The sequence below is a fragment of the Pongo abelii genome, chromosome 12, assembly GCF_028885655.2.
Source record: "Pongo abelii isolate AG06213 chromosome 12, NHGRI_mPonAbe1-v2.0_pri, whole genome shotgun sequence".
In the NCBI taxonomy this organism is placed as follows: domain Eukaryota; kingdom Metazoa; phylum Chordata; class Mammalia; order Primates; family Hominidae; genus Pongo; species Pongo abelii.
The window spans coordinates 46,676,888-46,703,090 of NC_071997.2; the positions used below are offsets into that span (position 1 = coordinate 46,676,888).

At 47.0% G+C, this 26,203-nt stretch overlaps 1 protein-coding gene and 1 non-coding gene across 14 annotated transcripts in view; one reads left to right on the forward strand and one right to left on the reverse strand.

The window, feature by feature from the left end:
- Positions 1-2,745: 2,745 nt before the first annotated feature.
- The window catches only part of ELMOD3 (ELMO domain containing 3), a 37,010-nt gene continuing 13,552 nt past the window's right edge, over positions 2,746-26,203 (reverse strand). For 5 of the 13 annotated variants that reach the window (XM_024241933.3, XM_063713239.1, XM_024241931.3 and 2 more), the window contains 7 exons: positions 25,740-25,808; positions 24,665-24,756; positions 23,283-23,406; positions 22,926-23,048; positions 17,012-17,142; positions 4,670-4,746; positions 3,745-4,359 (listed from right to left, as the gene is read on the reverse strand). In XM_024241933.3, the coding sequence (XP_024097701.2) occupies positions 3,999-4,359; positions 4,670-4,746; positions 17,012-17,142; positions 22,926-23,048; positions 23,283-23,406; positions 24,665-24,756; positions 25,740-25,808 (977 nt within the window). In that variant the 3' untranslated portion in view covers positions 3,745-3,998. 13 annotated transcript variants of the gene reach the window in all.
- Positions 21,000-21,060, forward strand: LOC112132168 (U7 small nuclear RNA). The gene has a single exon (XR_002913976.1). It is a non-coding gene; the product is annotated as a U7 small nuclear RNA (small nuclear RNA).

The window sequence follows — 26,203 nt, forward strand, 5'->3', positions numbered from 1 at the left end:
AGAAGGTTGTGGCAATGGGCTTGGGATGCAGCTCCATTTAAGCCAGTATTTCTTCAGATGCCCTAATAAAGCACTGCCAGGCAGCTTCAAGTGACATATGCTCACTGAGCAAGAGAGGACAGCCTTTCACAACTGTACCAAGCCTGGCTTATTTCTTCGTAGGCACATTGCACTGCATGTTTGGCTGGTGAGCCCAGGGCCACTGCAGGGTTGTGTGAAAAGCACCAGGCTAGCATGGACAGTCTTCAGTCTGGTTCTTACCCTGCCTCTGTGATCCTAGGCAAGTTACTTTGCTTTGCGAGACCTTAGTTCATTCTCTTGGGTAACGAAGTGGTGGTGGGATGTCAGAGGCTAGAGAGCTAAATAGCAGGGAGAATGCAGTAGCCAAAAAGAGGTCCCATCTGAGAAGGCATGCCCAGGGGCCAAGAGCAGGGTGTGAGTGAGCCTGTGTCAGCTTGGACCAGAGGCCGTGAGGCCTGGCAAGGCTGCAGCCACCCTGACTCACCCTCACCCCCAGGTCCTCTGGACTGTGTGGCTTCCGAGCTCCAGAAATTGGATTCTTTCATCCCAAAACAAAAATTCTGATCAATTGGCAAGTTGAACTTGCTGATTTTGTGCCAAGAACCATAGATACCCCAGCCGGGTGCGGTGGCTCACACCTATAACTCCAGCACTTTGGGAGGGCGAGACAGGCGGATCATTTGTGATCAGGAGTTTGAGACCAGTCTGGCCAACACGGAAACCCCGTCTCTACTAAAAACACAAAAAATTAGCCGGGCATGGTTGCGCATGCCTGTAATCTCAGCTACTTGGGAGGCTGAGGCAGGAGAATCGCTTAAACCTGGGAGGTAGAGGTTGCAGTGAGCCGAGATTGCACCACTGCACTCCAGCCTGGGTGACAGAGACTCCGACTCAAAAAATAAAAATAAAAAAGAAATGAGCTCCTCTGTAGATCTGCCTCCATGTCTTCTCCGTAGACTTCTTAGCCCTACTTGACAGCCTACACAAAGAGCAGGCGCCAGGGATGGTTTTTTAAAGGGGAGAGAATAAAGGTTGCCCTACATTAGTGGTTCTGATAACCTTTTTAGAGATGGGGAGTATTTTAAGTCTCCTATGAAAGGCCTAGGCCCTTTCCCTATAAGTATACACAGATTGAGATTTTTGTGGCTGGGCACGGTGTCTCATGCCTGTAATCCCAGCATTTTGGGAGGCAGAGGCAGGCGGAGTGCTTAAGCTCTGGGGTTTGAGACCAGCCTGGGGAACATGGTGAAACCCCATCTCTACCAAAAATACAAAATTTAGCTAGGCATGGTGGCACACACCTGTAGTCCCAGCTACTCAGGAGGCTGAAGTGGGAGGATGGCTTGAGCCCGGGAGGTGGAGGTTGCAGTGAGCCGAGATCGTGCCACTGCACTCCAGCCTGGGTGACACAGTGAGATCCCGTTTCAAAAAAAAAAAAAAAAAGATTTTTGCATCTGCTTTCAGAGGGTTCAGGTACCCCTCACAACCAGTTCATTAACAGAACTGTAAATTTAAAATTGCCAGTCTACATTATTGCTGATGTTCCAGGGTCTGAAGCTGTGAGTACTCTGTCATCTGGGGGGCACTAAACAGGTAGAAGGTGGGCAGAAAGGACCCTGCAGAGGGAAGAACCACCCAACCTGATACTCCAAAGTGGAGGCCGAGCTGCAGCTTTTCTCCCCTACGTTCCAACTCCTGCCATGCCATGCCCAGCAATCTCCCTGCCATCTCTGGTGGTTAGCTGAGGACCAGACTGGAAGAAGCATTGTGAATGAAGGTGTTAGTTCAGGTCAGGCAGACAACACAAGGCAAACTATGGGGTTTGTTACCAGCCCCACCCTTGAGGCACCCTGCTGACAGCAGTCAGGAGTTCCCTCCACGCCTGGGTGGCCACCTCTCTTCCCCACCTCTGTGATGGTCCCCCTGCGGTGGGTCAGACTTAAAGAGGCCTGCAGGGCCAGATAGTGGTCTTCCACAGCATTCCACTTGAGGGGGTCTGGAGGACAGAAGGCAGCATAGTGGGGCTCTCACCTATCCCCCACTCCCCAGCTCAGGTACCCTGGCCTGGAGGCTCTTTTTTTTTTTTTGAGACGGAGTCTCGCTCTGCTGCCCAGGCCAGAGTGCAATGGCACAGTCTCGGCTCACTGCAAACTCCGCCTCCCGGGTTCACACCATTCTCCTGCCTCAGCCTCCTGAGTAGCTGGGGCTACAGGCATCCGCCACCACGTCCGGCTAATTTTTTGCATTTTCAGTAGAGACGGGGTTTCACCATGTTAGCCAGGATGGTCTCGATCTCCTGACCTCGTGATCCACCCGCCTCGGCCTCCCAAAGTGCTGGGATTACAGGCGTGAGCCACTGCGCCCAGCCTGGAGGCTCTCTTGGGAAGGAACCAACAGTGCTGGCCTTCGCCAGAAGCAAATGCAGGAAAAACGCTGTGCGGATGCCTTATACCAGTCAATCTTAACAAGAGCTGGGCTACCTTGTCCACTGGCTAGAGCTTGCAAGGAGTCTCTGGGCTTGTAAGTATAGCAGAGGATGGACATCCTATGAACTCAGCAGGGTTTGGCTGCAGCACAGGCAACCTTCTGTCTCCTGGAGCCCATGACCAGGCTGGAACCCGCCTATGCCTTCACCCTTAGGTGTGCCTGGCTCTAACCAGGTCCCGGAACAACAGGACCACAGGATGGTGCAAGACTTGTCTTGGAAAAAAACACCTGAGATGCTTAATTAGAACAATTCTTTTATTTGAAAACTGCTGGTATGAATTTCCTCCTTCCCTCAATTAGGCCAGAAACCCATCACGGGGCGTGCACAGCATCTACAGGAGGAAGCCCCAGCTTGTGGGGGCTAGGATGGAGCAGCCGTGAGAGACACCTAGCCAAATGTCCATTTTCCATCATAAACAATGGAGCAGGGGTCAAGGGGAGAAGAGAGTGGGTAAGTGAATGGCCAGAAACTCCAGAGGGGGCCTGACACCCACCTGTGAGGCACCTCCTTGCCCCACCCCCACTGAGGCCTCAGGCCCCTTGCTTGGGTCATGCTGCCCGCTGTCGGCTGCTGCCCCTGCCCTCTTCCTTTGAGTTCTAACAACACAGACACCGGTGCCTGAAAGCCCCGCTGCTGCCAGCGAGTCAGAATTCTGGCTGCCTCTACTTGGGAATCTCCTCCCATGTGGGGATCTGCAGAACATCCAGATGGGGCCATCCCACCTCATGATCCATTCACTCCCAGTGGGATACACTGGAATTCAACCCAGAGACTGGAGCCCAACAGATTAGGACAGAATTCTCCTTGCTCTGGAGGCAGGTCTGCGGGAAGGGGGTGAAGTCTAGCTGCCCCTCATGTCCCACGCCGGTGAGGGTACTTGGCTTCCCACAGCTAAGCCCAGGAGCTTCCTATATCCCATCTGCTGAGACAGCAAGGGGTGCGGCCTGGCCAGGCTCCTGACATGGCTCCACTGACCCTCTGAAAGCCCCTGCAGCTCAGCCTTTAAGCCTCCATTCATCTCGGAGGTCAGATCAGCCATATGCCTTCGGATGAGTGAGACTGAAGGTCACTCTCACCTGTGAAGGTGAGATCCTTGAAGGGAGGGGCTTCTGGCCCATAGCACTTCTGTGCACCCAACAAGGAGGCCTGTCCCTTTGACACCCTGGCCAAGTACAGCTCCAGGGTCTTGAGCAGCCGCCGTGGGCTCTTCTTGGCCAATACTTCCAACTCTGCAACAGAGAAAATTGGGGAGCAGACGGCTTGAGGGGGCTCTGGGTGACACAATAGGGCCTCAAGCCTAGCAGCTCTAGGGAGTACCCCCAACCCCTATCCCATGAAGAGAGAAAGGTGAAGGAGCCTCAGATGGAGAGATCACCACAGAGGTAGGCTGGGGAGCTAGGTCCAGCCACAGGGACCACACACTCTACCTTGTCCGCACAATTCCAACTTTGAATAGTCCAACTATTGGACCCTGGCTCCCAATTTTTGATCAGAATATATGCTTTTCATAAGTATATGGCCAGAAAAGGGCGACAGTCAGGGCAGAGAAAGGAGAACTAGCAGACTCCAGGGGTTGGGTGATGGAGATTTTGGTAAGCTGGAATTTGAGAAAGTGTGGATGGGGAAGAACTGCAGCCAAAACCAGCCTAGCAACCACCTTGGGCTCTCTGGACCTGGGACACTGTGCATTCAGCCTAGGCCTCCCCAGAAGAAAAAGCACACCTTTGAGGACAAAGCCTGAGTCTGAGATGGTCTTCCGCTGTGTCCTCCAGACATGTGCGAGGTGGAGGAATGTGGCGGCATAGAAGCTGTTCACCACGGGGATGACCTTCTGCTGCCGATTACACTCTCTGCAGGAAAAAGGCAGGGTGACCTGCTCAGCAGTGGATGAAGGCTGAGACCTAGGTTCCCTCCCGCCTTCCCTCCCCATTTCCCCAGGGGAGCCAGCCCAAACCCAGGATGCCCCCACCATTCCCCAGGAGCCTGACATCTGAGGCCAAGGGTGGGAGGAGGGATGTCCTGCGGAGACTGGTGCATGGGGACTTTGTCCAGGCCCTCCAGGAGCCAGCAGGTGGAGTAGAGCTGGGGAAAATTAAGCCAGAGTGGGGATGAACCAGGCTTTGCTGGGTCACTCTAACCAGCTGGTGTTTGGGGACTCACCTGGAGAGACACTCCTCTCTCAAGGCCTGGATGGCGATGTGGGTGATGTTCACAGACATCAAACAGAAAGGAAATTGCTGGAATGGAGGGGGCACCCAGTCAGCAGCAACTCCAGGTCTCACTGTGTTTCCTGTCATCTGCAGCCTGGTGTGGCTCACAGGCAAGCACAGCCCCAGAGGCAACAGCTGATATTATTATTGCTTCCACTTAATTTTCCCAATAATCTTCTTCCCATCTTACAGATGAGGAACTAAGGCTCAGTGACCTTAAGTAACTTTCCTAAGGCATGGGAACCAGGATACCAACTGAGGTTATTTGCTCCAGAGCTGGTGTGCATAATCCCCGTGCTAGCTCTCCAGCCTCTTCATCATCCTGACCCATCAGCTCTCCTTGGCCTGCAGCAGACCCAACCCCTGGGCCCACATCATCTCCTGGCATCAGGATGAAGACAGAAGTGAGAGGCTCAGTGCTCTAACTAGCCCTACAGGTTCTTAAAGTCTCCTCTCCCCTTCTTTGGGCTTCTGGTTGTCTGGCTGATCATGAGCATCTCATCCTAAGGCAGATAGAGAAGATGCACGTGGGTAGAAGGTCATCCTGACTTGCGGGCACACCCCATCTCACGATAACACAGAGGCCTGAGAGCCGGCTGTGCGGGTCAGACCCCGAGAGGAGGCAGCCTGAGTCTGGCAGGGGAGCTTCACCAGGAAGGGCCTCAGAATCCCCTACAGGGACAGCTTTAATGCTCTATGTTTAGTCAGGCAAGCTCCTTTCTTTAATAACAATGAAACCAAGCTTGCAAAATCCCTGAATGGAAAGGGCCTTTTTTTTCAGGGAACTTGCAGACATGACATGTTATTTTCCCCTGTTGCACATACACAAGGACACCCAGTGAGAGGAACACATAGACCAGTGCATTCCTTAGTACAGAACAAGAACCAAGGTCTATTTATCCCACCTGCTTCCCAATTGAAGAAAAATCCATTACATTATAGTATAGAACCGTACTGCCCAGTATGGTGGCGACCAGCTGCATGTAGCTATTTAAATGAATTAAACATGAAAAACAAATACAAATTCAGCTCCTTAGTGGTAACTAGCCACATTTCCAGTGCTCAGTAGTCACGTGTGCTTAGTGGCTGCTGTACTGGATGGTGCATTTCCAATATCTAGACCACTTTTGTCACTGCAGAAAGTTCTGGACAGTGCTGAACTGCAGAAGGTCTTCTGGCTCCACAGAGATTTTTCTCAGGGTCTTCCATGATACCTGAATTCCAGATCTTGGCCTGGCTACCTGGTAGCTGTGTGTCCTTGAGAAGGTCACCCAACCTCTGTGAAACTCAGTCTTCCCATCTCTCAAAATCAAAAAGGACATAAACTTTGAGTGCTGTGCAGAAAATAGTTAACACAGCAGACCTGAGACTCCTTAGAGCCTGAGCCTTAGAAAATTCTTAGATCAGGCCATGGCTGACAGCTGAGAACTTGGATTTTGAGATGGTTCCCATCATTCCCTAACATTGTTCCTCAACTGCTCATGCAAACAAGATAGTTTTTGCTGGCTGGGCCCGGGGCTCACAATCCAACACTTTGGGATTACAGGCGGATCGATCACTTGAGTCTAGGAGTTCAAGACCAGCCTGGGCAACATGGTGAGATCCTGTCTCTACAAAAATTATTTTTTTTCAAAAAAACAAACACAAAAAGATACTTTATGCAGAACACCAGCTTTCCCTCTGTGATTTCAGAATTTTGGTATGTGCTAGGCAGAGGGTGCCTACATGACCAGCATGTCATGGTAAAAACCTTGAGTACTGGGTACCTCTAATGAGCTTCTCTGATTGGTGACATTTTATACGTATTGCACAATTTGGCAGTGGAAGAATGAAGTGCGTTCTGTGTGATTCCATTGGGAGAGGCCTCTTGGACATCAGCACCTGGTTTCCTATGGAATTTGTCCCATGTAATTCTTCCCTTTGCTGATTTTGCTTCCGTTGTACTAAATCAGAACTGTTAAGTATAACTATACGTAGAGTCCCTTGAGTCTCTCAGGAATCACTGAACCTGCAGGTGGTCTTGGAAATCCAGCGCTAGTGCCACATTGGGTAGAGTCAAGTCACTAATCATTACAACAACTCCATGAGACAGATTTTTTTTTTTGAGATGGAGTCTTGCTCTGTCGCCCAGGCTGGAGTGCAGTGCAGTGCAGTGGCATGATCTCGGTTCACTGCAACCTCTGTCTCCTGGGTTCAAGGGATTTTCCTGCCTCAGCCTCCCAAATAGCTGGGACTATAGGCACGTGCCACCACGCCCAGCTAATTTTTGTATTTTGAGTAGAGACAGGGTTTCACCATGTTGGCCAAGCTGGTTTTGAAGTCCTGACCTCAGGTGATCTGCCCGCCTCAGCCTCCCAAAGTGCTGGGATTACAGGCATGAGCCACTGCACCTGGCCTTATGAGACAGATTTTGTCAACACCTAACATTTTATCCCACTACCCACCTCACAGAGTTGCTGTGAGCATTACTTAAGATCACATGTGCAAAATACTAGGCACAACACCTGGCCCAAGTAGGTATTAACAAATGTTCGTCGTTATTATACTTGCCTCAACAGGGGTAGCTGAGAACAGCATTGGTGCTGACCTTCATGTATACCTCTGTACCTTCAGGTATTGCCTATTTAATGATCATATATACTTGCATAATATCATCCCTTCCCTTGATTTCTTTCAATCTAAAAATAAATATGAGAAAAACAGTATGGTAACAACATTAACAGAGGACCTGAACTTAGTGTTCATCCATTCTCAGGAACATTCTTTTTTTGAACAAGAGGAGTTTCGCTCTTGTTGCTCAGGCTGGAGTGCAATGGCACGATCTCAGCTCCCGCAACCTCTGCCTCCCAGGTTCAAGCGATTCTCCTGCCTCAGCCTCCCGAGTAGCTGGGATTACAGGTATGCGCCACCATGCCTGGCTAATTTTGTATTTTTAGTAGAGACAAGGTTTCTCCATGTTGATCTGTTGATCAGGCTGGTCTCGACCTCCCGACCTCAGGTGATCTGCCTGTCTCCGCCTTCCAAAGTGCTGGGATTACAGGCGTGAGCCACCACGCCCAGCCTGGGAACATTCTTAAAAAGCCCACTTATTGGCCAGGCATGGTGGCTCACTCCTGTAATCCCAGCATTTTTGGAGTCTGAGGTGGGCACATCACTTGAGGTCAGGAGTTCAAGACTAGCCTGACCAACATGGTGAAACGCTGTCTCTCCTAAAAACGCAAAAATTAGCTAGGTGTAGCGGTGGGCACTTGTAATCCCAGCTACTTGGGAGGCTCAGGCAGAAGAATCGCTTGAACTCAGGAGGCAGAGGTTGCAGTGAGCTGAGATTGTGCCATGCATTCTAGCCTGGCAACAGAGCGAGACTCCATCTCAAAAAAAAAAAAAAAAAAAAAAAAAAAAAAAAGCCTACTTATCAAAAAATGGTAAAAAAAATTGGATTTCAGATCTAAATGTCTCCTTTCCTTCAGCAGTTCCCTCAGACCTAAAAAGCATTGTTTAGAGCTAAAATACTGCACTGAAACTGACTAAAACACAGCAGAGGAACTCAGACCTGGACATTTTTGTGCTTCCATTTACAATTTCATTTATCGTCATGCCTCACGTTTGGGCTTAGAAACCTTTGTCTGCTGAAGCAGGAAGACCGGAGTATCTTCTGTGGCTGCTGCTGACCTGGCCCCAACCCTGAAGATTCCGATTGAGTGGTTCTGATGGGGAGAGTCTAAGCGTCTGCACTCCCACTGCTATGTGACTCTTCAGGGTGTGCTGCTGGCTGGAAATCAATGCTGTACAGAGCCCACCGCCAGGCCAGCTGTCAGGAAACAGGGGCTCTAGGCCCAGCTTCACCACTTATGAGCTATGGCTTTGTTCAGAAACACTGTGACTCTCTTACCCACACATTCCTCTGCTGGAAGGGGAGACTGACAAACCAGCATCATCTCTAACTTACTACAAAAGCCCTCACTGGAAATTATTCTTAACTTAGCAGCTGGTAGGATCCATTTAAAAAAATACATATAAGTTGGACTGTGTTACTCTGCTGCTCAAAGCCCTGCAGTGCCTCCCTCATTTTACCCAGCGTAAAACCTAGAGTCCTTTTCATGGCCTGCTAGGCCCTGCGCCCTCTGGCCCATCATCTACCTCTCCTACTGCCCTTCCTGTCAGGCCTCTGGGCCCAAACCTGCACGTATAAATCCAGATGGCCTGAAGTAACTGAAGAATGACAAAAGGAGTGAAAATGGCCTGTTCCTGCCTTAGCTGATGACATTACCTTGTAAAATTCCTTCTCCTGGCTCATCCTGGCTCAAAAGCTCCCCCACTGAGCACCTTGTGACCCCCACCCCTGCCAGCCAGAGAACAACCCCCTTTGACTGTAATTTTCCACTACCTACCCAAATCCTATAAAATGACCCCACCCCTATTCTCCCTTCGCTGACTCTTTTCGGACTCAGCCCGCCTGCACCCAGGTGAAGTAAACAGCCTTGTTGCTCACACAAAGCCTGTTTGGTGGTCTCTTCATACAGACATGAGTGAAACTTCCTGTGTTCTTTTCACTCCGGTGGCTTCCCTACTACTCATTACCTATGCTAGACACACTCCTTTCTTGAGACCTTAGTTCTAGCTAATCCCTCTGCCTGGTATGTTCTTCTCCCAGATATCAGCTTGGCTAACTTTCCCACCTCCAAGGTTTGGTTTAAGTCTCACTCCCTCATGACAGCTACCCTGACCACCCTATAAAAATACTGTAACCGTCTCTCCACATTCTCTCAACTCTATCCTATTTATTTTTCCTTAGTACTTATTACCTTCTAGAGCACTCTATAATGTATTGATATATTGAGCTTATGGTCATCTCTGCTGGAAGAATCTTTGTTTTATTTACTGATGTATCCCAAGCACCAAGAAGAATAACTAGCACCAAGGGATGCTATTCATTCATTCAGTGAATGAATGAATCCTAGGTCCCATGAATATGGGATAGACAGATGGCAGGAAACAGGTCAAATTTGTTTTCTAAAATGGAGAGACTATTAAAAAAATAAAATTAGCTGGGCATGGTATGGCACACCTGTAGTCCCAGCTGAGGCTGAGGTGGGAGGATCGCTTGAGCCTGGGAGGTCGAGGTTGCAGTGAGCTGTGATTGTGCCACTGCATTCCAGCCTGGGTGACAGGGTGAGACTCTGTTTCAAAAAATAAAAATAAAATGGAGGGATTGCTACCTTTTGTTACTTGAGAAAACCATAAAACCCAACCCCAGAGGGCAGGTCCAGATGGAGACAGAGGAGCTACTGAAGCACCTCTGGCCTGTTGGTAAGTCTGTGGCTCACATGACCCATGGAGGTCCATCTCCTCCTCTTGGGCCCGTGGAGACTAACTCTTCTCTTTCAGGGCCAAGAGATGCTACCCCTGTGCAAGGGATTTCCTCAGGGAGGGCAGAGAGTTGAAACAGCAACATCACAGCTGTGCTTGCTACTTTTGTACATTGTCTCTAATTTTCCCAATGAGCCAGCTGAAGTTTCTATTGTGAAAACAAAGTATCTTGGGTTCCCCAAATCACTAAGCTAAAGGGAAATGTCAAGCTGGAAACTGCTTAGGGCAAACCTGCCTCCCACTCTATTCAAAGTTACCCCTCTGCTCACTGAGATAAATGCATATCTGATTGCCTCCTTTGGAAAGGCTAATCAGATGCTCAAAAGAACACAACCATTTGTCCCTTATTTACCTATGACCTGGAAACCCCCTCCTTGCTTTCAGTCATCCCGCTTTTGCTTCCAGTCCTCCCACCTTTCCGGAGGAACCAATGCTTATCTTACATGTGTCAATTGATGTCTCATATCTCCCTAAAACTGTAAAACCAAGCTGTGCTCTGATGACCTTAGGCACATGTCATCAGCACCTCCTGAGGCTGTGTCACAGGTGCGCATTCCCAACCTTGGAAAAATAAACTTTCTAAATTAACTGAGACCTGCCTCAGATTTTCAGGGTTCACATTTTGGTAACCACAGAGGGATTCTGAGTGGAGGTACCCCTGACCTTTGACAAATCTCCTATCCATGCTTGGTACCAGCATGAGCTAACTTTATGACTCAAAACAACAGAATAATTTGCTGAGGTCTGGGAGTACACCCTCCAGAGAATCCCTGATCTCCCCAAATTTGTTCAAGATCTTTGGCTGGGCGTGGTGGCTCACACCTATAATCCCAACACTTTGGGAGGCCAAGGCGAGTGGATCACCTGAGGTAAGGAGTTCAAGACCAGCCTGAGACCAGTAGCTTCTCTATCTCTGCCTGGACCTGCCCTCTGGGGTTGGGTTTTATGGTTTTCTCAAGTGGCAAAATGTAGCAATCCCTCCATTTTATTTTTATTTTTTGAAACAGAGTCTTGCCCTGTCACCCAGGCTGGAATGCAGTGGCACAATCACAGCTCACTGCAACCTCGACCTCCCAGGATCAAGCAATATGATATGGTGAAACCCTGTCTCTACTAAAAATACAAAAGTTAGCCAGGCGTGGTGGTGGGTGCCTGTAACCCCAGCTACTCGGAAGACTGAGGCAGGAGACTTGCTTGAACCTGGGAGGTGGAGGTTGCAGTGAGCCAAGATTACGCCACTGCACTCCAGCCTGGGTGACAGAGTGAAACTCCATCTCAAAACAAACAAACAAAAAACCAAAAAAGATCTAAAGTTTATTTTGTTGTACAACTCCTCTTTTTTTTGGAGTTTTACTTGCTTTTAACAAGGAAGGCAAGATTTCCTGTTTCCATGACAATGGAAGGCAGGTAATTTCTTTATGGAGTTTGAGCTCACTTCTAACAGGGAAGATGAATTTTTTTGTTTTTTTTTTTTTCCTGCTTCTGGGATGGTAGAGTCTACAGCCTGAGACCCATCCCTAGATAAATAACTGAACTGTCTTGTTTTTAAATTAAGGTTATTACATCCGTGTATCTTTCTGTATGTGCTTTTAAAGTGCTGGCTGGATGCGGTGGCTCACGCCTGTAATCCCAGCACTTTGGGAGGCCAAGGCGGGTGGATCACCTGAGGTCCAGAGTTCAAGACCAGCCTGTTCAACACAGTGAAATCCCATCTCTACTAAAAATACAAAAATTAGATGGACATGGTGGTGCACGCCTGTAGTCTCAGCTACTTGGGAGGCTGAGGCCGAAGAATCACTTGAACTGAAGAGGTGGAGGTTGCAGTGAGCCAAGATTGCGCCACTGCACTCCAGCCTGGGTGACAAAAGTGAGATTCTGTCTCAAAAAAAAAAAAAAGTTACAGGGCTTTAACTCCTGGGTCTAAAAAGAACACCATGTCCTGCCAAATTTTTTTTTTTTTTTGAGACAGAATCTTGCTCTGTTGCCCAGGCTGGAGTGCAGTGGCACAATCTCGGCTCACTACAAGCTCCGCCTCCCAGGTTCACGCCATTCTCCTGCCTCAGCCTCCTGAGTAGCTGGGACTACAGGCGCCCGCCATCACGCTCGGCTAATTTTTTGTATTTTTAGTAGAGATGGGGTTTCACCATGTTAGGCAGGATGGTCTTGACCTCCTGACCTCGTGATCCGCCCGCCTCAGCCTCCTAAAGTGCTGGGATTACACTCGTGAGCCGCTGCACCCGGCCCTATGTCCTGCCAAATCTTTTTTTTTTTTTTTTTCTGAGATGGAGTCTTGCTTTGTCACCCAGGCTGGAGTGCAGTGGCAAGATCTCAGCTCGCTGCAAGCTCCGCCTCCTGGGTTCACACCATTCTCCTGCCTCAGCCTCCCGAGTAGCTGGGATTACAGGCACCCACCACCACGCCCAGCTAATTTTTTGTATTTTTAGTAGAGACGGGGTTTCACCGTGTTGGCCAGGATGGTCTCGATCTCCTGACCTCGTGATCCGCCCGCCTTGGCCTCCCAAAGTGCTGGGATAACAGGCGTGAGCCACCGCACCCAGCCCAAATCTTAAACATTGACAGCAATTAAAACCTCATCTTCAGGCCTGGTAGAAGATGCCAATCAGAATAAACTGCATTCCTAAGACACAGGGCTAGAAATTAAAGCTACTCAACTCCTCAAGGCCCAGGGACGATTGCGGAAGAGGTGGGTGCATGAGATTGCAAGAGCTGATTTTTGAAAGATAAAATAGGTTAAGTTTCTTTATAAATTAATCATGAATGTCAAAGGCACACTGATGCAAAAGCAGCACATGAGCCCCTGTGTCAGATTAACAAGATTTTCTTGAAGCATTAACCAACTCCTTAATAAAGCTTATAAGGTTATAAAAGGCTTACGGAAGTTATATCCTTATGATCAATATTAAAATTTATAGATTGTTTATAAAATTTTGAAAAACAAATTTAATTGGCTTCATGCTGTTTTTATTAGGGCTTATTGATTGAAAAATCAAGTCTCCGCTCTCAAGGAATGGAGATTTTCACCTTCTTTTTGAAATCCTTGAGTTATCACTTTGGTTAAAAGAATGACTTATTTTACAATGACCTGTGATCCTATTTTGTGATATCAAGTTTTAAACCTTTGATATTTGACAAACTTTCCAAAATCAAATAATAAATTATATCTTTTTCTGACCTGATTAATCCTTTAAGATATTAGGCTCCATAAAGTCCAAAAATGACATAATTTGGCTTAGTTGGTATAAAAATTATACAGGAAACACTGTCAAATATGAAATGGTGTACGATTTTCTTTGGGCTGTATTTGTATAAATGTTATTGGTATGTGTTCCAAAATTATGGGAAACTCCTAAAATTCTGATATAACTTAGTGTACATTATCAGTAATAATTATAATTGTTACGTTAAATTATTGTGTGCCACAGAGGTAACAAATTTCCTTGTCAACTGTGTCTTCAACAATGGCTTCTCTAAAACTTTTTGTCATCCACAGACAATTGTTGTGTTGTTTGATCCTCTTTAGAAGGTGGTTTTATAATCACCTATAAAAGGCCGGGCATGGTGGCTCATGCCTGTAATCTCAGCACTTTGGGAGACTGAGGCGAACACATCATTTGAGGTCAGGAGTTCAAGACCAGCCTGGCCAACATGGCAAAACCCTGTTTCTACTAATAATACAAAAATTAACTGGGTGTGGTGGCAGGTGCCTGTAATCCCAGCTACTCGGAGGCTGAGGCAGTAGAATCACTTGAACCTGGGAGGTGGAGGTTGCCATGAGCCAAAATTGCACCACTTGCACTTCACCCTGCACGGCAGAGCAAGAGTAGTCTAAAAATAAATAAATAAATAATCATCATCATCTATAAAACTCTAACAGGGGCTCTTGAATGCAGTTTTCTGGTAACTTTGGAGATTGTGACATCAGAATAGAGGAAAGCTTTCAGACTCATGGAGAGCTAAAATGTTCATGAATATCAAAGCAGAACAGGAATTAACTGCATGGATTGAACTAATTTTTTTGACCTTTTGCTTAAAACATTGCTGATCCTTTGTTTTGTTTTTCAGAGTCTTCAAACTTTTCTTTTGAGCTATTGACAGCTTTTAACAATTTAGTATACTGCTATGACCAAAATTTGGAACATATTTGTTTCTCTCTACCTGAGTTCTCCAGAATTTGGAAATTATTTGTGAGTATTCTTAATTTATGGCAATATAGTTATTTGCGTAAATACAATAAGAATCTGTTTTCGCTGGTAATAGTACACAACTGGAGAAACTGATTATTTTACCAAGGCTTTGACTGGAACCATGTGATTTCCTTTAAGAACTCAAACTTGATTTATGAAGCCAATAAAGCCCTTGGGAAACTGGCCTCATATTTTGTGTACACAGTCCCTGAACAGGGTTTCTGACTTGTGTTAAGTAAAGAATGTTACTTTATGACAGGCCCAGGTTTATCCTGGAACCTCAAGAGAAGAGGAAATTCACCCAACTCATAGATATTTGATGGTACAAATCCATGGCAAGGCTTGGCTTTAAAAAAAGTCTTGCCTGAGATTCCTTCTGTATAACAAAGTTCCATCAAAGCCAATTTTTAAAAAAAGCCTATGTGAAAAATAATTATTCTTGCTGTACTTTATACAAATAATCTGGCCAAGTATTATAAAGCAAATCGGTCCTACCATTATTTGTCTTTAGTAAAAACAGGAAACTGGAGAAAAAAAAATTATGTTTCAAAAACTATAGTACACCTGTCATTAGATCCTAGTCTTGCCTAATATTTTTCAATTTTAATAATTTTCTACAGTTTGGGCTGAATTCTAATTTTTCTTGGCTGCAAGTCTTCAAAATAATGTTTTCAGCCAGGCACGGTGGCTCACACCTGTAATCCCAGCACTCTGGGAGGCTGAGGCGGGCAGATCACGAGGTCAGGAGTTCGAGACCAGCCTGACCAACATGGTGAAACCCCGTCTTTACTAAAAATACAAAAATTAGCCGGACGTGGTGGCGTGTGCCTGTAATCCCAGCTACTCAGGAGGCTGAGGCAGGAGAATCACTTGAACCTGGGAGGCGAAGGTTGCAGTGTGCTATCACGCCACTGCACTCCAGCCTGGGCGACAGGACACAGCGAGACTCTGTCTCCAAAAAAACAAAACAAAACAAAATAATGTTTTCAATTTCTTTTCCTCCTTTTTTTTCCATTTTCCTAATTTGGAGTCACTGAAAATTAAGCCGTGCTTTCTTACAGCCCTGCAAACTGAAGCCAGACAACTTCAGAAGAAAATAACAGCAACCTATTTACATACATAAGCCACTTTCATACCTGCCTACTGATGTATAGACTTCAGAGGAATGTGGCCTATATTGATTTTCCAGGATTGTTCTTTTGTTTGTTGTTGTTGTTTTCCCTTCCTCACCATATTTTCTCTTCATAGGACATAAGACTTCACAACCTTTTAAAAATGAACTTTCCTAATAACTCGGGACCTATCCGTCTAGGAATAAACCATCCTAGCCATAAGAGATCAGATGAAACCTAAGACCAGAGATTCATTTTCTTCTAAAATGCTTTCTCCGAAAGACTTTAAAAAAGAAAAAGGGGAAAATGTGAAAGGAAAATATCTTGGGCCCCCAAAATCACTAAGCTAAAGGGAAATGTCAAGCCAGGAACTGCTTAGGGCAAACCTGCCTCCCATTCTATTCAAAGTTGCCCCTCTGCTCACTGAGATAAATGCATATCTGATTGCCTCCTTTGGACACCCTAATCAGAAATTCAAATGCAATCATTTGTCTCTTATCTACCTATGACCTGAAAGCCCCCTCCCTGCTTCGAGTCCTCCCGCTTTTGCTTCTAGTTGTCCCACCTTTGAGTCCTCCCGCTTTTGCTTCTAGTTGTCCCACCTTTCTGGACCGAATGAATGTTCATTCTTACATATGTTAATTGATGTCTCATATTTCCCTAAAATGTATAAAACCAAGCTGTGCTCTGACTGTCTTGGGCACATATCATCTCTGTCATGGGTGTGTGTTCTCAACCTTGGCAAAATAAACTTTCTAAATTAACTGAGACCTCAGATTTTCGGGGTCACACTGTAAAAAGTAAAGTAGAGGTTCCTCTTCAAAGACTTTCCTCTCCATCTAATTAAGATAAATAGTAACTTCTGTTAGAAGCAAAATGTATTCAAAGACCTCTGCTAACATTCTTAAATATCTGCTAGCCATAATGAAGAAATCACTGTACTTTATGTTCTTAGCTCTCACAATTTAGCCTAAATATTTGCCCTGGCATGCTTATACTAGTCCAAGCAAGCATTAAGTCATAGCCTATTCTTCTTCCTTATTTGAAGGGGTTTTTACCTTTCTCAGCATTCCACATGTTATTTCTTCCTTCCTTTGTTCTCTTCTTCCTTTGCTTCTTTTAAAAAGTTCTAAGTTGCTAGCCAATCAAGACAAATACGAATGTGAAGTCCCATTCCAGCCAATAGAAACCGGACACAGCAGTAAAGTAGATGGGTGAAGTTATAAATGACCCTGCCTCATTTATTCAGTGTACTCTCGTGGTAAAACTGCTAGTGAGTGTACTCTTTCTGCAGAAAGTAAAAAAATAGCCTTGCTGAAGAAATTAAATTTATGTTCAAGTGCTATTTCTTTACGGCACCAAAGAACAAGCATTTCTAACAACACTATGATTTCCATTCTGCAGATGAGGGAATCAAGGCTCTGAGGAGTCAAGGAACTTGCTTGAGCTACACAGCTAATCAGCGGTAGAGCTCATATTTCAATGCAGGTCAGACTGACGGGGAAGCCCATTTCTGGTTTGTCTCAGCTGTCCTGGGAGCCCTCTCGGCCACTCAGGTCCTAGCTCCACAGCCCTTTCCTTTCCTCTGGCTTCCCACCAAAGTCTCACCTGGATGTGGTGACGAGACAGGCGGAAAATCTCCTGTGCCATCAGCAAGGTCTTTGAGTCCATCACCAGGTAGAGGAGATGCAGGAGGGCAAGGAAGCCTGCGCCTCTCAGGTCTGTGGCTGGATTCGCTCCTGTAACAGAGACCTTGAGGAAACAGGGTGCGGCAGCGAGCAATGCTTTAAGGGCTTGCTGTGGGAAGCTGCCCTGACACTGGCCTCTTCCCAGGCTAGCGGAGCATAGGCAGCACAGGTCCACTTTCTGCCACACTTGTGGGGCTCATTCTAATGAGTAAGCAGGGGCTATGCACCAAATGGGGACCCCAGCGCCCTGGGGGCAGCCTCCCACATCAGTTTTCTTGCTGCTGCTTGTGACCCTTGATAGTTACTTCTACACAAAACAACCAAAGCAATCCTTTACAAAAAAGGCTGAATTTACAGTTCTGGAACGAGATGAATAACGCACTTTCTGCCTATTCCTCCCACTAAGTACAGCTAAAAGCCCTGGACATTACTATATAAAATAAACAGAAGGCTCTGAAAGGAGGGAAGACAGACTTACTAGGAATCTTGAGAGCTGAGAAATTACTCTCTGGTGAATTCCTGGGTTTCTTTTTGCCTAATATATCCCAACTGGTGCTGGAAAAGACAGCAACCCAGAAATGCCAATGGAGCAGACCAAAAAGCCCCAAGGAAAGCTGCTCTCTCTAGCCAAAGGGTGAGGAAAGAGGCAGTGTAGCAAGACAGAAAGCTTTAGCCAACACCCACTCTACTGCAGCAAAACACCTCAGAGAAAAATGTGGCCCCATCCCCACTCTTCTCCAGAAAAGGCTGAGCAGGGATCCTAGACTTCCATCCTGGCCTGACTGTATCAAGGCACCCCTTAGCTCCACAAGGGTAGCGTCAGAGAAGGCCGAGCGGGAGCTGGGACTTTATATTTCCCAGTGGTAAGGAGCCCCCTTGCCTCCTCTGCAATGTGGAAGCCACATAGGAAGAGTAACGAGGCACCCCTGCCCCACCAGCCATGTTGGCCAGGCTGGTCTTGAACGTGGTATTACTGCAAGCCAAGTGGGATACCTGGACTTCCACCCCCACCTGGCAGTAACAAGGTGACATCCCTCCTTCCCCTGCTGGCACAGTAACAGGGGAGGCCTGCTAAAGTAGAAGATTTAAGTAAGATCCAGAGTCTCATACAGACTACCCAAAATGTCTAAGATACAATAAAAAATCACTTGTTACACCGAGAACTAGGTAATTCTCAATTTGAATGAGAAAAGATGATCAACAGACACCAACACTGAGATGACACAGTTGTTGGAATTATTTGACAAGGAATTTAAAGCAGCCATGGTAGGCAAAATAATCTCCCCGCCCCACGATGACCACGTCCCCAGAAGCTATGACTATGTTACGTAACATGGCAAAGGGGATTAAGACTGCAGGTAGAATTAAGGTTGCTGATCAGCAGAAAGGGAGATGATCCTGGACTGTCTGGGTGGGCCCAATGTCATCAGAAGGGTCCTTAAAAGTGGAAAAGAAAGGCGGAAGCCCAGAGCCAGAGAAAGAGATGTGAGGAATCGGGCTCAGAGAGATGCTGTTTCTGGCTTTGAAGATGGAAGAATGGAGGTGGCCTCTAGAAGCCGCAAAAGGCAAGGAAATGGATTCTCTTCCAGAGCCTCCAAAAAGAACACTGTGCTGCCAACACCTTGATCTTGACCACAGGTTCTCAGTGAGACCTGAGTCAGACTTCTGAACTAGAAAACTATAAGACAATAATTTGTGTTGTTTTAAGCCACTAGGTTTGTGGTAATGTGTTACAGCAATGATAGAAAATGACTATAGTATCTACCATAAAATAAAATGCCTTTGGTAAGCAATTATGAACAAATACACTTTGAAAAAATGAAAAAATAGAAAGTTTCAGTAAAGAAACAGCAGATATAAAGAAGAACCAAATGGAAACTTTAGAACTGAAAAATAGAAGAACTAGAACTAAAAACTCTCTGGATGGGGTCAACAGGAGAACGGAGACAACAGAATCAGTGAACTTGAATATGGGACAGTAACAATAGAACTACATAATATGAACAACAGAGGGACAGAAAAACAAAAACCAAAATGAACAGAACCTTGGAGATCTGAGACTATAACAAAGATTTTAAAAAATGAACAAAGATAGCATTTGTATCATTGGAATCCCACAAGAGAGGACAAAGTGTGGAGCTGAAGAAAGTATTCAAAGGAATCATAGCTGAAAATTGACCAAGTTTGGCAAAAGACACAAACCTACAGACTCAACACACTGAGCTAACCTCAAACAGGAGAGGCCCAAATAAATCCACACAATGACACATCACAGTCAAATTCCTGAAAACCAAAGACGAAGCAAAGATTTTTTTTTTTTTTTTTGAGATGGAATCTCGCTCTGTCGCCCAGGCTGGAGTGCAGTGGCACGATCTTGGCTCACTGCAACCTCCGCCTCCACAGCAAGCCGCTGTGACTACAGGCACGTGCCACCATGCCTGGCTAATTTTGTATTTTTTTTGTAGAGATGGGGGTTTCACCATATTGGCCAGGCTAGACTCAAACTCCTGACCTCGTGATCCGCCCGCCTCGGCCTCCCAAAATGCTGGGATTACAGGCGTGAGCCACCGCGCCCGGCCAGCAAAGATATTTCTTTTGAGACAGAGTCTCACTTTGTCACCCAGGCTGGTGTGTAACGGTGCGATCACAGCTCACTGCAGCTTTGACTTCTTGGGCTCACGCGATCCTTCTGCCTCAAGCCTCCCCAGTAGCTGGGACTACAAGCATGCGCCACCACACCTGGCTACTAAAAAAAAGGTTTTTTTTTTGGCCAGGCATGGTGGCTCACGCGTGTAATCCCAGCACCCTGGGAGGCGCATGCAGGTGGATCATTTGAGGTCAGGAGTTCAAGACTAGCCTGACCAACATGGTAAAACCCCATCTCTGCTAAAAATACAAAAAATAGCTGGGTGTGGTGGCACAGGCCTGTAGTCAGCTACTTAGAAGGCTGAGGCAGGAGAATTGCTTGAACCCGGGAGGTGGAGGTTGCAGTGAGCTGAGATCATGCCACTGCACTCCAGCCTGGGCAATAGAGTGAGGCTCCATCTCAAGAAAAAAAAATTATTTTTTGTAGAGATAGGGTCTCACAATGTTGCCCAGGCTGATCTTGAACTCCTTGTCTCAAGCAATCCTCCTGCCTTGGCCTCCCAAAGTGCTGGGATTACAGGTTCGAGCCACCATGCCTGGCACAGAAAATATTTTGAAAGCAAAAAGAGAATATGAACTCCTTACTTATAAGGGAGAGATCATTCAAATGACAGTGGATTTCTCATCAGAAACTATGCAGGCCAGAAGGAAGTAGCACATTTTCAAGTGCTGAAAAAAAAGAACTGTTGACCTGGAATTTTATATCCAGAGAATTCAGAAGTGAAGGGGAAACTGAGACATTCTCAGATGAAGGAAAACAAAGACAATTTATAGCCAGCAGACCTATCCTAAGAGAATAACTAAAGGAAGTCCTTGAAATAGAAAAAAAAAAAAAAAAAAAAAAAAACAGCAAACTTTGGAATATTAGGAAGGAAGAACAAACAATGGAAAGAGTAAATACAACAGATTTTCCTTTTTCTTATCTTTTTTTTTTTTTTGAGACGAAGTCTCACTCTGTTGCCCAAGCTGGAGTGCAGTGGCGAGATCTCGGCTCACTGCAACCTCCACATCCTGGGTTCAAGCGATTCTCCTGCCTCAGCCTCCCAAGTAGCTGGGACTACAGGCACACGCCACCATGCCCGGCTAATTTTTGTATTTTTAGTAGAGACAGGGTTTCACTATTTTGGCCAGCCTGGTCTTGAACTCCTGACCTCGTGATCCTCCCGCCTCGGCCTCCCAAAGTGCTGGGATTACAGGTGTGAGCCACCGTGTCTGGCCCAGATTTTCCTTTTTCTTCAGAGATTTAGAAATTACGTTTATTGCAGTGTAACAGCTCTTCTGTAATTTGTCTAGCAGGTTTTCTGGTTCTTCATGAGAACCCCTCCTCAAAAAAATTGTTTGTTGATTGAAACAAAAATCTTAACATTGCTGGTGCGATTCTGAATATATAGAGAGGATACATTTAAGACAATTACATGATAGATGAGAGAGGGAACAGGGACTTAACCATGTTGCCATACCAACAGACCACCAGTTAATTAGGGGTACATAAAGTTTCCTTTTATCTTTTTTTTAAAATTTTTTGAGACAGTCTTGTTCTGTCACTCAGGCTGGAGTGCAGTGGTGCGATCTTGGGTTCATCCTCCGCCTCCTGGGTTCAAGCGATTCTCCTGCCTCAGCCTCCTGAGTAGCTGGGATTACAGGTGCACACCCCCATGCCTGGTAATTTATATATTTTTAGTAGAGATAGGGTTTCACCACGTTGGCCAGGCTGGTCTCAAACTCTTGACCTCAAGTCATCTGCCTGCCTCGGCCTCCCAATGTGCTGGGATTACAGGAGTGAGCCACAGCGCCCAGCCTTAAAGTTTCCTTTCAAAGTTATTTTCCTATTCTATACAAATATAATTTGATATGGTTTTGTCTATTTTTTTTTTTTTTTTTGAGATAGAGTCTCGCTCTGTCACCCAGGCTGGAGTGCAGTGGCGTAATCCTGGCTTACTGCTGCAACCTCTTCCTCCTGGTTGTAGCTGGGACTACAGGCACGTTGCCACCACACCCGGCTAATTTTTGTATTTTTTAGTAGAAATGGGGTTTCGCCATGTTGGCCAGGCTGGTCTTGAACTCCTGACCTCAGGTGATCCACCTGCCTCGGCCTCCCAAAGTGCTGGGATTATAGGTGTGAGCCACCATGCCCGGCCAATTTGATATGGTTTTGAAAAAAAATAGTACAATCCAAAAACTGGTGAAATGATTCTGTTTCACTCAGAAAGCAAAATAATATATGATAAAATTTTCATAAATATTTTTTAGAGAGGAAAAAACCCAAAAATGCCAGATTCTGTCACATCACTCCAGTGTTTTCCATATCACTTACAGTAAATGTTTACAACAGCCTAAAAGACCACCAAGTGATCTTTTCTCCTGTCACTTTCGTCTCCACCTCAGCCACACTCTGGCTATTTTTCTTTTCTGAGACAGAGTCTCCCTTTGTCACCTAGGCTGGAGTGCAGTGGTACGATCTCTGTTCACTGCAACCTCTGCCTCCGGGTTCAAGTGATTTTCCTGCCTCAGCCTCCTGAGTAGCTCAGATTACAGGCACATGCCACCACGCCTGGCTAATTTTTATTTTTTATTTTTTTTCTGAGACAGATTCTTGCTCTGTCACCAAGGCTAGAGTGCCGTAGTGCAATGTCGGCTTACTGCAACCTCCACCTCCTAGGTTCAAGCAATTCTCGTGCCTCAGCCTCCCGAGTAGCTGGGATTACAGGCGCATACCACCAGGCCTGGCTAAATTTTCTATTTTTAGTAGAGACGGGGTTACACCATGTTGGCCAGGCTGGTCTCGAACTCTTGACCTCGTGATCCACCTACCTCAGCCTCCCAAAGTGCTGGGATTACAAGCATGAGCCACCGCACCCAGCCCTAATTTTTGTATTTTTAGTAGAGACGGGATTTCACCATGTTGGCCAGGCTGGTCTCCAACTCCGGACCTCAAGTGATCCGCCCTCTTCAGCCTCCCAAAGTGCTGGGATTACAGGCATGAGCCACCACACCCAACCTACTCTGGCTATTTTTCAAGTAGAGCTAGCAGGCGCCCCCTCAGGGCTTTTGTATTTGCTGCACCCTCCTCCGGGAATACTCCCCTGAGATCTTCCCCCTCATAGTGCTGGAAGAGAACGACCTGGCCTCTCACTCTAGTTCTGGAATCAGAGGCATGAAAAAGAAGATGAGCTACTCCTCCCTCTTACCCTGAAAGCCCAGGTCCTCCCAGTGGTCTCCATGAAGGGCACAGTCAAACTTGGAGCCGGTCAGCTTCTTATAGATGGTCTGGAGGACTCGGCCATGCACTGGGTCTTGGCTATCCAGGCCACCTGCCCCAAAACACACCCACACTCTCTGCCAGATTGCCCCTCGTGGGAGAACTGGGTGCTTCTCAGAGAATGTGAGATCTGGACTGTGAGACATCCAGTTCTCAGCTCCCACTCTCACCCACCAACCATGGTACATGCAATATTTCTGGCTTAGCCTCAGCAACAGGGTCAGCACACACCGTCTTGCCCAACCACAGATGCAGCAACTGCCCTGTGGGCTCGCATTGCACTCACACTGAGCAATGGTCAGGACCAAGTCCCTTTCTTCCCGAAGGCGCTGGTGGAGCTTTGGAGGCCCGAAGAGGTAGTGTCGGAGGGCGGCGAGCCCAGTCCTTCGAATAGTTGGCTGGATTCTTTTCTGGGGAAGAAGTTGCAGGCAATGGGCAGAATGCTGGTTCATCTCCCTTAATCAACTTCCCATCAGGCTCAGACCAGAGGCAGTGCTTGCAGAAAGTAATTCCCCCAGCTATCTGGCTGGTCTTTGGGCCAGGGGAAGGAGGCAGAAGCTGCGAGGCACCTGTTGAGTCTCTAGAGCCAGGCTCTTCCAGCTCCCAGATTTTTTTGCAAGGTGAAAGAGACATCCCCAAGCATAGGTATTATCAGCCATTATTTGCATTTAGTCCTCTGGGCTTTTCCAGAACTAGGTATTCCACTGACTCCCACAGGGGTTACACATGCCCAACTCCCCCAGGCAGTCAGACAAATGCCAGGACAGATTTCCCAGGAGGAGGGGACCCACTGGAGTTAGATGACTCTGGGGGGTAGCTGGAATCTTTTGGTCACAACTAGCACTTCCCAAGTGAGGTCATGTTGGCTTCTCATGGCTCAGGGTCACTACTGCAAGCCTTAAGAATATTCTGATTTCGGTAGCTTTTGGCTCTCTGGGTCCTATAAAAAAACCTGGCTCCTATCTTTTTAGCCTCTCTCCCCTGAGCCAGGTTTTAGGTAGGAGACCTGAAATCACATTTCTCTAAACGTATTGTTACTCAATATGGCCCAGAAAGCTCCCCAGCTTTTTTTATTTTTTACGGAGACAGGGTTTCACTCTGTTGCCCAGGAGTGATCATAGCTTACTGCAGCCTTGAACTCTTGGGTTCAAGTGACCCCTCGCCTCAGCCTCCTCCAAAAGTGCTGGTATTACAAGTGTGAGCCACTATGCCCAGCACCCAACCCACCCCTAGAGTTTATTCCCCCAAATATTCCTTCTTTTTCCAACTTATATCTTTCTTAAATTCCTAAATAGCTTCTGGTTCCTTGAGGGAATGGAAGGTTTTCCTCCACTGGCCATGAATCACTCAGCTCCCTGAACAGTTTGCCTTGCCTCTGCAAGGATCTACCTAATACTTGACTCTAGATGTCCCCATCCCTAAAAGGGAAGAGTAGATAAACAGCTATACAGGCCCCTGAATAACAGGGCCACAGAAGCTGTAAGGGCATAGTCCCACAAAAGCTACCAAGGCCCCAAATGAAGCATGGGTCCTAGGCCACCCATGATGCTGGGCACCAAGATCTTAGGGGAGATTTGCTTGCCCAGTGCCCTGTCCTGGTGGGATAGAGGCTTGGCTCCTAGGGAGAAGGCACTTTGCTTGAGATTCCAAACCCTGCTACCATCATACCTTGAAGGAGGAAAGGTCCACAGTCTGGAAGTGCTGCAGGGCCTCACTGAAGGAGATTAGCTGCCCAGGCTGCTCTGAGCTAGCTTGGCTCCCTGTGGCAAAAGGGAAGACATGCCAGGATTTATAGGAGTCATTCTGTCGACAAACATTTACTGAGGCCTCCTACTTGTCACCTGCAAGCCAAGCACTGGCTTCCAGTTGAACATCAGACACCTACAGCTACAACCAATCTTCTTTCAAGAGGCTGGCATTATCGGCGAAGATGACTCTCTTTTTGGACTAGGCTATTCAGTCTTGCTAGGCCAGCCTCTGCAGTGGGTATGGAGCGGATCTGCCCCACAAGGTGATCCCTAAATGCTCTCATCTATGAGGGGGCAAGTCACTGCCTGAGGTGGGTACCCACATAAGAGCATGCAACCAGTTTGTTTAAGGGCCTTTCCTAATTTCCACTTTTCCCTTCTTACACCTTGTATAGGAACCCCCAACCATACACCTCTGTTATAGCCAATAGGGAATTAACTGATCAGTTAGCAATACAGGTGATGGCTGATACTATTCACTGGGCCTCAGGAGCTGAAGAGAGGCTCAGGCTAGATTTAGGTCCTAGTTCTATCGCTTCATCCAACCTCTTAGAAAGAAACAGGAGACAATTTTTACTCAGCCTTCAGAGCCTTCCAGCAGATTGCTTCAGCTCCCATCCCCAGGGACTTCCTTGTGCAGTAAACAACCTGAGCAGCCTTACACAGGGGCCCGTCTCCATCCTCCTGCCCAGCCTTGCCACTCTGTAGAAGCTGCCCTAACTAAGGTCAACCCTGTCTTCTCTCATGGCTGGGTGAAAGATGGACAGGGATGGTAGCCCTTTCTCCATGGCCTTCACTCTGGTTTCCTCCAGAGGTAGGATGTCATCATCTTAGGATTTGAAAAAGATATTGTAATCTATGTTATATGGTTAAAATGAGCACTCTCAGGAATTCCATCTCCTAGTCCCAGACTCACAGAAACATTTGCCACATGTGTGGATGGTGCCTTTGCTGGCAGAGGGGCTATGGGGAGACAGCAGCATTCCTACAGTTACCTGTCTCTGGCTGGATGGTGTCCACAGCTTCCCATGCTTCTTGGGCTCTGACCACCTCTGTACTCACAACTGCAATAGTGGGAGGAAAGGAGACCCTCTGAGATCTAGGTATGTCTGGGCCTCTACTGCAGACCCCAGCCTTGTCTGCCTGCCTCGGGCCTTTTTTTTTTTAAGAGATGGGGTCTCACTGTGTTGCCCAGGCTGCAGTGCAGTGGCTATTCACAGGCATGATCCCACTATTAATCAGCACAGGATTTTTGAACTGCTCCATTTCTGACCTGGGCCAGTTTTACCTTCCTTAGGCCACCTGGTGGTCCCCCACTCCCACGTGGTCCCCATATTGATGCTGAACTTAGTGGGGCCACATGATAGGCATAGCACACCACAGCCCAGAACTCCTGGACTCAAGCAATCCTCCTGCCTCAGCCTCCTGAGTACCTGGGACTACAGGCACGCACTACCAC